Source organism: Neopelma chrysocephalum, unplaced genomic scaffold (assembly GCF_003984885.1).
Source record: "Neopelma chrysocephalum unplaced genomic scaffold, ASM398488v2 Primary Assembly neopelma1_22, whole genome shotgun sequence".
Lineage (NCBI taxonomy): Eukaryota > Metazoa > Chordata > Aves > Passeriformes > Pipridae > Neopelma > Neopelma chrysocephalum.
The window spans coordinates 1,375,337-1,389,583 of record NW_020897689.1 but is presented as its reverse complement, the minus strand read 5'-3'; the positions used below and the strand labels follow the sequence as shown (position 1 = coordinate 1,389,583).

The 14,247-nt window shown below is 36.9% G+C and overlaps 1 protein-coding gene across 2 annotated transcripts in view; it reads left to right on the top strand.

Moving 5' to 3' along the window:
* The window catches only part of SLC26A7 (solute carrier family 26 member 7), a 69,767-nt gene that overhangs the window by 5,638 nt on the left and 49,882 nt on the right, over positions 1–14,247 (top strand). For both annotated transcript variants that reach the window (XM_027679624.1, XM_027679709.1), the window contains exon 3: positions 9,708–9,818. In XM_027679624.1, the coding sequence (XP_027535425.1) occupies positions 9,708–9,818 (111 nt within the window). The remainder of the gene's footprint in view (positions 1–9,707; positions 9,819–14,247) is intronic.

Here is a 14,247-nt window from a genome sequence, read left to right as displayed (position 1 = left end):
ATTATTTATTTATTACCAAGGTCTTGATTCATGCCTCATTAATCCATTTTGTTACCCTACTTCACCTAATCTTGTCTTTTCAAAGAAATAGCTTTGTGCCTTCTCTCAGGATTTAAATTATGGAATGTGTATTGGTTGGTACATCACACCTCAGTATTTGCTTTTGGATTGCTATTTAGAATGTGTTTCTCTGTGGTTTGTTTGTTTTGCTGGTTTTTTTTTTTTTACTTGAGTAGAACTATGAGTACTGTCCACAAAGGCTGGCATCTAGAAACCAAGTAACTAGTACTGCGACCCATCTGTAAACTTCCCTGAATGTAAGAAAAGTAAAGCTGAGTTTGCCTAAAAAGGTGTATAAAATAGACTCTCTATTGTACAGCTGAGTTCATCACAAGAGGAATTATTCCCCAAGTTATTCTGCTTGAATATGCATTTTAGTGTATATAATTTATTTATGTTCTCTATATAGGTAGGGGACACAAATGTGTCTGAAGTATCTTGGTTAGGGCCTACTGTGAAAATAAAGGGCTCTGCTTAACACCTGAAGTTGCTTACTCTTTCTGGATGTAAACTCCTAATGTAGCTACCTAACTTCAGAAAATGTCAACCCTGCCCCCCAAGATTCTCCCAAAATTGTGCTTGAGGTTCTGATAGTTATAATCCTCTTCTGCAAGCTATTAATGACCAGAGAGACTCCTGCTTAGACAAATATATGACTTAATTTCTTTTTTGGTCATTTTATGAGTGATGACAATACTTGTACCCTCCACTTTTCACTATAGCAACATAGAGCTCTTTACACTGTCCAGTAACAGAAAAAGTATATGGGAAAATAAGGGAAATAAGACACACAAAATTACTTTTGCTTCAAACAGAGAAATGACTCATGCAGTGCTGCACTGAAAATTTATGGTGCAAAGAATTCAGGTTTCAATTGTTTGCTACTAATATGAATGTCCAACACGGCAACTGAGTTAGATCCTTTCCAAAAAACCCAAACCCAGAAATGTTTTTTCAGCCTTAAAAAAAAAGAGTGTTACAAAGCTGTAAAACACAAAAACCTGCTACTTTCTGTTTAAGTATTTGGTCTGAACTGAAGCCTCAGTACAAAATTAGAACTTTGACTCAGTTTTCCTGAAGGACGATGACTTTACCCATGTGGGAAATGGTCAAGAATGAGGATAGGTAACTGAGATTAAACACAGAAAATGGAACACATTCAAATTGAAGGCAGAGATGGATGATCATCATCTCAGAATTCTGAAAAATTAGGTAAGTGACATTGCAGATCTGGTAGCAATTACCCTATATGATTCTGTCAAATTTGAAATTATATTCTATGATTGATAGTGAGTATAGTGTATCCCAGTTACCAGTCTGTATTGCAGATGAGGAACTGGACCAGATGCAAGCAATAAAGGTGTATTTCCCTTTAGTGGTAATAATAATAATGAAATAATATTTACATGTAGAGCACTAAAGGATACCAGACTGATTGATTCTGCTATGAAATTCTGAAGCAAGGCTCTAGGACAGCTGGTGGGTTCTGCTTCAGATTTATGTATGCATTCTAAAGATGAAACTTCTGCTGTTCTCAGTTAGGGGTAGTTTTAATGATCTTTTGGAAAATAATTAACCTATTTGAAAAAAAATGACTTGCTATGTGAGTTTGAAGCTGCAAAGAAGCTGATGACGACTGGTAGTACTGTCCATTTTCTGAAATATAGTGTGTAATTTTCATTGCCTCTGTTCATGGAAGATGATCTGTAGAAGAAAAGGCTAGGAGAAGGATCAGGAAAACAGAGATTATATTTGGGAGAAGACTTAAAAGGCTCAGATAGGTTAATTAAAACTTGAGAAGGTTTCTTCTTAATCAGGAAAGGCTTTTAAAGTAAAAGGCAGTTGCAGCACATGAAGAAATGAAAATAAAGTAGCATGACTATGTTTAGACTTAAGATTGGAAGCAGTTCTAAAAATATTCCATTTAAATATTGGAATAAGAAGATGGATCTCCTTATCGTCTAATTCCATCCATAGAAGTGCTAAATTACTTGTTTGGCTATCATAAGGGGGAACAGAACACAGGGCACAGGGGGGTTCTTTCACAAGTTTATGTTCCCTTTCAGTGTCTGCTGCTATTCAAAAAAATTGTGAAGTTTTGAACTGGGGTGTATCTGTCAAAAAGTTAAGACAAATAAGTGGGTTTTTAAAAACTAAAATAATGTCACTGTATTTCTGGATTCAATCTTTTCTTGTTAAGTTTCTGGTATTAGGCTGGATTAATAAACATTAATAAACATGATGCTGTTTGTTTTGAAATAAACATCTGTCCATGTCTGCACGTACTCAAAAACTCAAAAGATTTGGACTTTCAAATTTATCAGATTTTCAGTTATGTCAGCATTTGTAGTTTTAAAAAAAATACCTTTTCTTTTTTGTAGTCAACTATTACGTGGATATACTTCATATAGAATTTGTATATAGTGCTATACATTTGCTGCCTTTCCTATGACCTATCATGAACAAGAAATGCTTTGGCTCAAGCGGGTTTTGGTGGGCTGTTTTTTTGGAGGGTGGAGGGCCCTTGAGACATATTTCCTTCAAAAGTTAAATATGTAGATGGCATCTGATGAAATCAGTATTGTTATTCCTGCCAACTTTTTTTTCTTTCATTCCACAAGCCCAGTAATAACTCACTGAATCTTGGTGTGGTTTGTATGTTTTAATTAAAGTTAATTTAATCTGGAGCTGGATTTATTGCTGAATAACTGATTCCTAAACACTGGCTGGAGACCTTGCCATTAAAAAAAATGAACGACAGTGCCTTCATGCATTCCAGAACTGGTGTCCAGTGTTTTGGAAGGCATGATGCCAACAACTTATACTTTTTTTTTCTTTAGCTTTTTATGGAGGAACCCCAGCTGTGTCTTCTCAAGGATGATAGTTGTCAGGGGTTTATTTCAGGCTCTGACCATAAATGAAGACATTAATATACTCTGAGCTGACTAACTGGAGCTAATAATTTCATTAAGGGTAAAGCTGTCTTGTAAATATACATCTGGCATACAAATTGCATGTGTAGATTGAATAGAAATTGAATAAGCACATTTGGAAACAGCCAGAAAAATCTGCTACAGAATGCATTGGAGAATCTATGTAGTTCATAAATGAATTGTGGAATAGAGTGTCCAGTTGAACTGTGTTAAAGTTCTCCCATGCAAAGAATAATGATGTAAGCTGAATATGAAATGTAACATGTTAGTGAGTAAACGTGGGACAATGTTTCATATTTTACAACTTTCCAGCAGAGGCAAAAGGCACTTATGCTGCTGTGCGTGCAATATTTCATTTCTAATGACTATAAAAATTCTTCCAAGTTATATGCTTGGAAGTTTTGCAAGCTATATGTGCTAATACAGACCTGTTTGACAGACTACTAGAAATGTGAATTCAGTTTCTGAATGACCTCTGACTATTTTGGAGCCTCATATCCAGGTACATTCACCTTTGTGTGACTGGATGAGCTGCATGGATGTCACATCCCTGTGCTGTGGTTGCCTGAGCACCATGGACAGAGACCAAGAAATCCAGGAAATGTTGATTCGTGAAGGAAGAAGAAACGACACCGCATGTAATCTTCCAGATCAGAGAGATCAGGAAAATTGTTAGTGTTCAGATCCTTGGCCACCAATTTGCCAAAATGGATGCCCTTTTCATGGATTTCAAAAAGTCCACTTCCTCTTGATTAAGGCCTGTCATCACTCATGATAGGTTTTTGTTTCTCTACAGCGTTGATGCTTCTCAAAAGACTTCCTCATAGTTACCTGCTTGTCAGAAACTTCTTATGGCTTCATTCTCTGTATATTCTTACTGAGATGCAGAGGAATTTTCCTATAAACCACTTTCAAAATGCTTCTTTTATTTTAGAGATGGCCAGATTCTTCAGGTATTATGGCTGACTAATGATTATAGCTCATAGAATTCTCTGTATAACAGTTTATATAATCTCTGTTGTGTTCAGATATTGTGTCAAATTCATCCTAAAGAGTTCTTAATACTACATCTTGGATTGTCTGTCAAGAGTCATAGGTTTTTTCAGGCTATTAAAAGAAAATACTAGATTTTTTTTTATTCTATTTATTTTAATGTGAATCTAAACTGTTTTTATGTACAAAAGGTCAAGCTTTCTTGAATAGAGAAATTATAAGTGGGTCACACAGCCCACTTCTTTCTTCTCCCATAATGCTTGCAGATCTTCGTTTTTGAACATTAAGATCCAAATGCCAGTATCGGGAAATCTGCAAAGTGGTAGAGTAGAACACTGTTTTCTCAAACCTACCTTTGATGTAATTGCCAGATGGTAAGATGGGAGAGCTGCATTTCAGATACTGTGACATACTGTGAATTCAGATACTATGACTAACACAACTGAGATGCTTAATTCTCGCCAGACCAAAGAAGACAATTAGACAGGAAGGAACTGCACTGAAATATCCTCCAAAAAAGAGAGGATAGTTGCTAACTGTGTGGTGTTTAAAAGACTTATGGTTCACCTGTCAGAATCTGTTCTTCCATCTTGACTTAATGTTCTTCCTTTGTCTGAGGCTTTGAATTACTGAAGAACCAAGAAATAATTTTAAGCTCTTGATGCTTTTGTCATTAAATAACTCAGACAGAAGACACATTCCACACTTGTAGCCCCAGCAAATGGAGCCATTATGAAACAGAGATCTTACAAGCACAAGGTGAACGTGCATTGAGAGAACTGCTGTTGATCTTCCTGGGTTTTGGAGATAAATGACATTATTTCCAAAGGATCATTTTGTGTTAATAGCTTTTAATCAAGTCACTGTCAAAGCATCTTCCAGAACTGTAGGTTTGTATAGGAAAGTTGTTATGAAATATAATATGAAAAATGTTTTCTGTGGTGTGTTGTTTTTTCTTCAGTAAAAGTCAGCTATCCTGGAGTTATAAATTAAAGCCTGTGATATGAGTCATTGGGCGTTTGATTTGTTAGTTCTCCAAGAAGGATTGATAGGAGACTCAATAAATATGTATTAATTCTACATTTTAGGGCATCCACAGGAAATACCTTTCTTACTACATAAGTCAGCTTTGTGAACAATGGGAGAAATTGTATTTTTCTGAAGCATCAGAGAGAGTGACCTCAGCTCTGCAGATAGCGTTTTTGAGTGGGATAAGATGTATTAGTGTCACTTTGGGTTCCATAAACTTGCGACTTGACCATCTTAGTATAGTCAAATTTGAGAGTAAAAAGTTACAATAACAAAAAGTTATTTGAATATAGAGTTCATCAGAAAAAACCTTTTAATTTTATAGCTTTTCACAGTAAATGCTAAATGATACAAATTTTTATACTCCTCAAATTAATTATAGGCTTACTACTTTTCCTGTTTCTTCATTTAATTTCTGGTTTGAGTATCCTATTTCCAAAAGACGGGGTAGAGCTTTCCTCAGAACAGATGTATGTATCATGAGCATATTTCCAGATGCAGAAAATTGTTAACTGACCATACTCTGATGATTCATGGCTCTTCCTATGGAAAATATTTTTTTATTGCCGTAGTTTTGGCACTAGTGTAGCATTGGCCTCTTTAGCCACCAGCGTGCTTGTAGCAAATGTGGATAGAGCCTTCCCAAATCTTCGTTTGTGAAGCTTAGCCATGATTGAGTTAGCAGAAACTATCAACTTAAATGGAGACCTTTCTCCTGTGGTAGGAGATGGCCTTGTTTCTATTTGTATCAAGCTTGTTCTTTTGTAGGTACTTGTGTTTGATGCTGGTCAGCAGTGGTGAACATCTCTTCCTTTTCAGCATGGTGTGCCAAAGTATTGTTATGCACCTGGCGTTAATTGGAGAGGATGATTTTCAGTGAAAATGTGTCCCACAATGTTATCTTATGATAAAGAGGTAGTTAAAACAAACAGTATTAATGTACTGTATCTGAACTTACTGTTCATTATGTGTTTGCATTTCTTTTCATGGAATTTATATTCTTATATGAAAATCTTAATGTCACTGCCACAGGGGTTTCTTCCACATTACCCATGAAGATTATGTGAGATCCTTACTTTATGATCTATTTCTTTTGAGTGTTATTACTGTTTGGAATGAAAAAATTAAAATAATGTTTCATGTCATTTGACTAGTTCTTGAGCATATGGAATGCATTGTAGTGAGGTTTAATATGAAAATTAAGGAAATAAGTTGAAACATACTACCGATTATATCTTTAAAAGTATTTCAACCTTTAGAATATTTTATACATAATCAGAAAGCCTGAAGTCTTTACTAATTCTATTTTATAAAGCCTCTCTGCTCTTACACATGATTGACATACTTCAGTAATGAGAATAAAAACCTAACAAACAAAGCTAGGACTTGAGTCAAAGGCTGATCATTTTATCTCTGTCCTGACTGCCATGACTTCGTCATGAAAAAAATGACACAATGCTTCTAGAACTTAATACAAAGAGAATAGAGAAGGTCTGTGCATGAAGTGAGAAAAACAAGGGCAGCAGCATCTGCAAGTAAAATCAAAATTCCTGTTGGATGCTGAGGGTTTGCTGGGCAGGATAGCCCCTTTTCCACAGTTTTGTAGGACTCATGCCAGATTTCTGTTAGCCAGTTCTTCTGACTGTAAGGGTTCATTCAGCTTGTGCCTCTCTGTTCCTCTCAGCCCTGTTCAGAGACTGAATTGAGATGTTGACACAATGTGTGTGCATGTGTGTGTGACCTAGGGCTGCGTTGAGCTCTTGCACTTTACCCACAACATGTACAATTTGTGCTGGATCAAACACAGTCTGGCCATAATTGTCGAATGTTTCAGATTCAGAAGATCTTAGGAAACATAAAACCAAAGTAAACAGATGTAGAAAAGTGAGAATTGGCTTTTACAGCTAGATGGTGACAGAATATTTTGTAGTAGCTGAAGTCTTGTTTTCCTTCTAAATGTTGAGAGGAAAGAACAATGTATACTGTTCTTAGCCCTGGATTGATTGATTTCCATTGAATAGTAAAAGAGCTAGTGGTCCCTCTTCTGGAACTATGTTAGCTCAGCCTGTGGCATAGTATGTGCCCTTCAGTTTTGTTTTTTACAACTACTAAGCTAATTTTCTCTTGACCTGTATGATAAGGTTACTTAAAGGTGAAACACAGATTTTGTAGGGAAAATTTCAAGGTCCAAAATTAACACAACTGACGTATAAACTTTAGAATGATATGAACATAACCTATTTTCTGCAAAATGAACTTGATATTTCAAAACATATCTTTCAAAATTTCGAAATTTTAACCTTTCCCAGTAAAGAGGGAGCTTTTGTGCTTCCCTTGTTACAGGAGTCCAAACAAATGGAAAAAAGGATGCAAGGAAGCAGGCATGTAAAGGAACTCACCAGGGTGATTTGTCTATGCATTGTGTAATAGGTGTTCTGCACGGTGTGAGGAATTTTTGAAAATAGGATTGTTTTCAAATGAAAATGTTCTGTATTTGTAATTCTCTGGTTCAGTGTTAGACAATTCTTTTCATTTAATGAGTATCTTAAGCATAGAAAGTTTTACAGATCATCTTAATCAGGATTCCTTTACTTTTTGGAGAGTAAAATAAATTAGCCTTGCATAATGCTTTATTGAAAGACTGGAATATCTATGTGAGTACTATTCTACTAGTGAATTAATTACAACCTTATTATCCACTTTTGGTTTTGTTCATAAAATGGTTATAAGGGAAGAGCCTTTCAATGTTAAACAAGCCTTAAAAATTTCTTTCTCCTATTCACTATTTCCCCCCCACCCCATGCATAGTCAGTTTCTTCTGGATAGGGTCATGCAGTTCTCTCCTGTGTTGTTTTTATTTTCCTTGGGCACACCCTTCTGTGTTGCTCTTGGGTCAGAATCTTCTTTTACCTCTATTGATCATATGAACATGAATGTCACACTACAATTTCAAAGATCTTTCTGGTTTATGATAATGCTGTGCTATGAGAAAAAGGCAGAAGTGTTGATCAATAGATGCACTAATTAAAAGAGCAATGAAGTCCATTTCAGTTAAAAAGTTTTAAACCAGACACATTTTGATATATGTCTTCTCCTCTCCAAGTCATAACTAATAGTGCTACTTTGTTGAGCACAGTATGGATGAAGATGTCCATGTAAGAAACTCAGCAAAATCTTTGCCATGATGTTTTTCTAAGAACAGATGTAGTACTAGACCTTGTCTGCTTCACAGGGAACTTGACACTTCTGATCTTCTGGCATTTTCTTGCCTCCCCCCACCATATTTTTTATTTTTATTTATTTTATTTATCTTTATTTATCTTTATTACAGACTCAAATGAAAATTCAAGGAGTTTTTGAATCAAAATGTTCACAATTGACACATTAACCAAAGCCCCAAAGCAAAGACACTCTTTGGCATTCTCAATAATATTAAGGCCCCATACACCAACATTTCAGGTAAAAAATGCTTTTTGGAACAGTCAGGAAAGCTTGGTGAGAACAATTAATCCTACATATTTAATTTTCTTTGGAGACTTTAAATGTAAACAGAAGGCAACATCATTCCATAGATCTGAATCACCTCTGTTGCAGACCACACGTGGTCATTCTCCCAATACACACACGTATGCACTAGCTTGTGCATACACTCAGATTGAAGGTGGACTTCAGGAAGGCACCTTGTGTGTTCCACAAGCCAGTCCTTTCTTCCCTGCTGCACGATGAGGTATTCACCGAGGTCTGTGGAGCAACTCTGCAAGGCAAGTTCTCCTACTCTTACTCTCCAGTAGTAAGAATTGTGAAATGGCAGTAGAGCTTGCTCTTGCATGTTCTGAGAAGTCTCTCTGCTGACTTGAAAGGAGTCAATGCAGTCTGGCTTGCTATCTTAGGTATCTCAAGTTGAACAGCAACCAAAGCTCCTGCTTTGCAGGAATGTTTCTGTTAAAAGATGAGTTCTTGGCATATTTTGAGACTTTCTAAGAAAAAGATGGATGCTCTCTTCTATAGCTAAGTGATGAAGGTAACTAGTAACTCTATAAAGTTAAACCCTAACCAATTCAGTTCATTCTCCATCTCAACATGGAACTCAAATACTTTCTGTTTCTTTACAAAAAGTTTCTTTCTTCAGCTTTACATAATGAAAAAAAAGTTAATATCTAAAGGCTTAAAAAACCAGGCACCTAAAAAGAATGAACTTAGGAATATTTTTTTGTTTAAGAAATTAGAAGAAAGTAGAATGAAGGGGTTCCATCCAAACCAAAATTATAGGTTTTGAACTGTTTGTAAGAAATAACTATCTCACTGCCTGGAGCCCTGGCAGTCTCAAACCCATGTTTGTGAGGGTGGGAGTGAAACAATGCTGCCTTCTCTTGCAAGGCCTGGCTATTAAAAAAAAGTTTGGAACTACTGATGGAGACAACCTGGAAACATGGTAGCTGGTGAACCAGTTATTTCTGCTGGTGACCAAGACTCAGAGGAAAATAAGAGGATTTTGATGATGAAATGAAAAACCTTCCACAGTTTTCCTGATCTTAATTGTACAGTTGTTGACATGCTCTAGGTTTTAATAAATGAAGATGGTGTTTTTCCTGCTCTTAATAAAGTTGTAGACATTTCCTCATTAAAAAACCCAAATCAAACAGAACAGTTTTATCTTCATATAGTGAAATAATTCCATTTCACTTTCTGTAGGGCTAGCCTTTGCTGCTCTGTCTTCAGTCCATCCAGTTTTTGGTCTATATGGCTCTTTCTTCCCTGTCACAGTTTATGCCATATTTGGAATGGGACGTCATGTTGCAACAGGTAAGTGTCTATTTCCTAAAAACCTTTTCAAAAATAAAAAACTGGAAACTGAACTTTTGTTTTAAGATCAATGGAAGGAAAATCATCTATGACTAAACATCAAATTATGTTTTTTGCTTCTTTTTAGACCTATTTTTTGTCAGTTTAAGTACTTTAAAGAGCCTCATTAAGAACATATTGGAGTTACTTCTGCCATTATAATTCAAAATTGGATTGACACTTCTTTTGTAAGTGTAACTTATTAAGAGCTTCTGTGTTTTAACTCTACTTTAGAAATCTGCTTCAGGCTAAGATTTTAACAAAGGGCTCTGCCAACAAGACATATGCAAATGGGACTGAAAAAGGCTAGGTTGCCTCTTAAACCACAGAAAACACATTACTTCTCAACTGTCTAAACGACAAATCCTACATTTCTCAGGAAAAAAAAAGGCTTTTTGTGCCTATTACTTGCTATTGTATTAAAGCTGGAGACTCTCCCAGTGAGGGCTGTTGTCCACACTTGCAGACTAGTTAGGTAGGTAGTGAAAGGTGCTCCCTGGCTACTATGCTGGTAGTTATGAGTTACTTGTTTACCCTCAGCAGTCACAGCAACTGCAAGAATTGAATGGCTTTGATCTCCTAAAAGGCTGGTTAATGCTCTGTTTCTGATCCCAAAGAAACTAAATTATAGGTGGAAGCTGGAAATAGTACTCATTACATCGAACAACAAATTGTTTGCTATGCAGAAGTTGGCACTTGGTGGCCTTTGAAGTTTGCAACTAGGATGAGACGGGCCCAGTAGTAACACACATTGTGACTGGGTAAAGGGAAGCAGCCTCTGTGGCTGTCAGAAGGTTTAAGGAGGGAGGAGGGATGTTTTCCTTAAGGAGGAGAAAAAGTCCTGAAAGGAGAAAAGATGGTTGTGGATAATCACACACAAAATGAACTCTGCAGAATCTCATTGCTCTCATGTATGCAATGTTTTAGTAAGCAGTTAGCAACATATTTTTAAGCACCTTTTTTGATCAAAAACATTCAGTTAAATTACAAAAAAGAAAAATCTAAACAGCTGTAAATTGTCTTAGAGCAAAAGTAAAGCTGAAAGTTTGTTTTCCCTAGATACACAAAAAGTATTTGAACCTTGGCTGTCTGAAAAAGATCTGTGGATGCTGTTAGTGTCCTAATGCTGTAATGAGTGAGGGACTGTACTCAGCCCACGTCAAAAAGAGAAGCATTTGAAAAAAAGTGAAAATTTAGAATTTGGAAAATTAATTTTACTCCTGAGTATAGACAGATTAGTATACTTATTAAAACATGAACCTATATTAAAAAGCTATATTAACAAGTGTTGTCAGAAGGTTGTTGGTGTAAGATTATTAGGAAGACAAGAATCCATCATATGTGGGAAAGTAGATGAGTAAGTATCTGGCTGGCATAACTTCTAGTAATGAAAACAGATGATAAAATAGGTAAGGACAAGCTGTTAAGTCTGATGTTTTATTCTTGGGAGGGAATGATGTTCAGAGAATGACTTGCTTAGTCCCACAGCTTCATGTCTGCAGATTTCTGCCTGGTCACTGGTGTGGAAACCTATTCCTTTCACAGATGTCTATTATAGAATTTAATTTTAATCAAAAAAGGGCAGCAAAACAGTTCTCTTGCAGTAATGAAGATTTTTTTTAGATTAATAAATTTGTGTGACATATGTTGTCAATCATTTCAGCAGAAAAGTCTCATGCACTCCTTCCACCACTCAGTTGAGCTGTTGAGCTGCGTAGGCTGGAGCTATACTGCCTGCCTCAGTTTCCCAAATGTTCCATAACTCCCTGTGGATATTGGAGACAATCTCTTCACCTATCAGCATTTTCTGTAAGATCTGTGGTGCTCTCCATATGTACACAGGCTATAAAAGTGTCCTTTGTTAGTGAGGTCAGTCATGTTAATATGAAATGGAAAATTCATCAGTGGCCCAGTTCTGTCAGCTTTTACTCACTTTAAATGTCTCTTCTTTGAGATGGCTGATCTGCTTTAAAAGATTATACACCTGAGTGACAAACACCTAACACCTTTTCCTTGACTGTTTGTGATATGATTGATTTTGAAACATCCTCTGAGACAACTTCATCTGTCATAATAACACCTGTAGGTCTTTGATTTAAGACAGACTTTTATGTAAACTGTTTTCAAATTCAATTTTATGTAAACTGAGTTTTTTTAAGTAAAAATGAGAGAACAGGCTTAAAAGAAAAAAAAAGCAATCTGAAAAACAAAATATTTACAGCTATCCTGTTGCTTGAAAAAAATGTATTTTTGGCCTGGATAAAAAAAGAAAATGTAATCAAAATAAACCCCGTCATGGTTTGATGGAAAAAATTAAGGGGACTTTCATGAGAAACCGTTCGCCATTTGAAAAATGGAAAGCTTGGCCATATGAGGTGGGCAGGAAAACAATGAAATGTGACAGGTCAAACATATGCAGGAACATTAGGGGCTAAAAAAAAGAATTTAAAGGATTCCATGGAGAGTATGATCAAACTGGTAGTTAAAGTTTCTTTAAATACACCAAAATCAAGACAGTGAGAAGTAAACTGGTGGCATATCTTTCTGGCAGAGGTGTAACAAGGCCACATGATTGCCAAGTTGTCAGTATAATTTCATTGTCATAAGGGCTCTGTGGGGAATGCTGGGAATGTCAGACCTGTTGGTAATAAAAATAAAAATACTGAATCATAGAATCTTAGAATCATAGGATGGCCTGGGTTGGAAGGGACCTTAAAGATCATCTAGTTCCAACACCCCTCTCATGGGCAGGGACACCTTTCACTAGACCGGGTTGCTCACTGCCCCATCCAACCTGGCCTTGAACACTATCAGGGATGGGGTGAAAAAAGATATGTATAATCAGAGTCTGTTGGAGAGGAGTTAATATGACTTCTGTAAAGGAAAATCCTACCTCTCTAACCTCCAAGGGTATGTATGAATGTCAATAAGCACATGAAGAAAGGAAACACTTTGAATATAAGATATCAAAATGGTCAAACAGCTACTGATAAGGTTCCACACCAAAGGTCAATAAAGAAACTAAGTTGTCCTTGTGATAGAAGAAAAGTCCTTTTATTAATTATTAGTAGGTTAAAGGTTAAGAAGCAAAAGGCAGGACTTCATGGCCATTTTTCAGGGTGGCGGTGTTCCTGGTAGATTCCCAAGGAATTCATGCTGTGAATCCTGGGCCTTTATGAAGGCCACAGTGAAGGTAGCACTTTGTTCACTGGGTCCTGTAAGAGTAGAATAAAGGTGAGTTCAATGATATATAATTTTAAAAGACTTTTTGTGCTGGTTTAAAAGTTAACCAGCAGGGGAAATGAACTCAACTCAAAAGAGAGATTATAAGTCAGAATAACAATTTACTAAAATAATATAATAAGTATGATTATACAGACAAACAATTGGTTTTAACCCACAAAACCCAAACGTATAACCCAGCACCCTGGGGCATGAACAAAGTGGTGTTCCTTGGGCCCCCCTGAGTCCAAAGTAAAGGGAGAGGGGAAAAACCTGCTGGTGGGAGAGCTGTTGCAGTCTGGTCAGAAAGTGGTGATTGCAGTCCAGCCGAGGGTGGTGGTCTCAGTCTGGTGATCTGCAGTCTGGTTGAGAGCAGTGATCTGCAGTCTGGTTGAGAGCGGTGATCTGCAGTCTTCCTCTGGATCCCACAAGTGATTAAAAATGTCCCAAGACTCCAAGATTATATATCCTCCAGTTCAGGCAGGGATGCTCAGTACCTTCCTCAGGGTGGGGGGTTCCTTAATGAGTGTGAGGACAAAAGCAACATCCTATCTCGCAGGCCTCTTAACGCCTAGTTTATAGCCTGAGGAGTCAGGCTCTATGTGCAGATGGTGTAAATGGTTCATTAATAACAGTTTCTGGGAAATGGGATGGAAGGCTATAGAATACACAGTTTTGGGTTGCATCCATCCAGTGATGAACTGGTCCCAGTTGTTCTAACTAGGACACTTTTAAAGTATAGATTGTATAAAACAGTACAGCAGACAGTGAACTTCTGGAACCCACTCTCAGAGGACATTATGGAGGGAGAAATTACAAGCAGGTTCAAACAAACCTTTGACAAATTCATGAACTAGTCCACAAAGTCAAAAAGGGCCAGGTAAGGATGTACTTTAACACAACAGCTATGGATGCTGGCAATAAGGGCAATGGCCTGCAGAAAATGGCCAGGCTTGTGTGCTTTTCCTGGCTAACACCTCTAACTGTCACAGCTGGAGGCAGAGTACTGGGCAAGATGGACAATTGGTCTGACACGGTAAGACATTTCTTATGCTCCTATAGCTCTTCATGAATGTGTTTGTGCTTATTAAGCTATTAGAAGGTGTCCAAAGGAGGGCAACGAAGTTGGTGAAGCCGTTTGAGGGGAAGCCGTTTGAGGGGTGGCTGA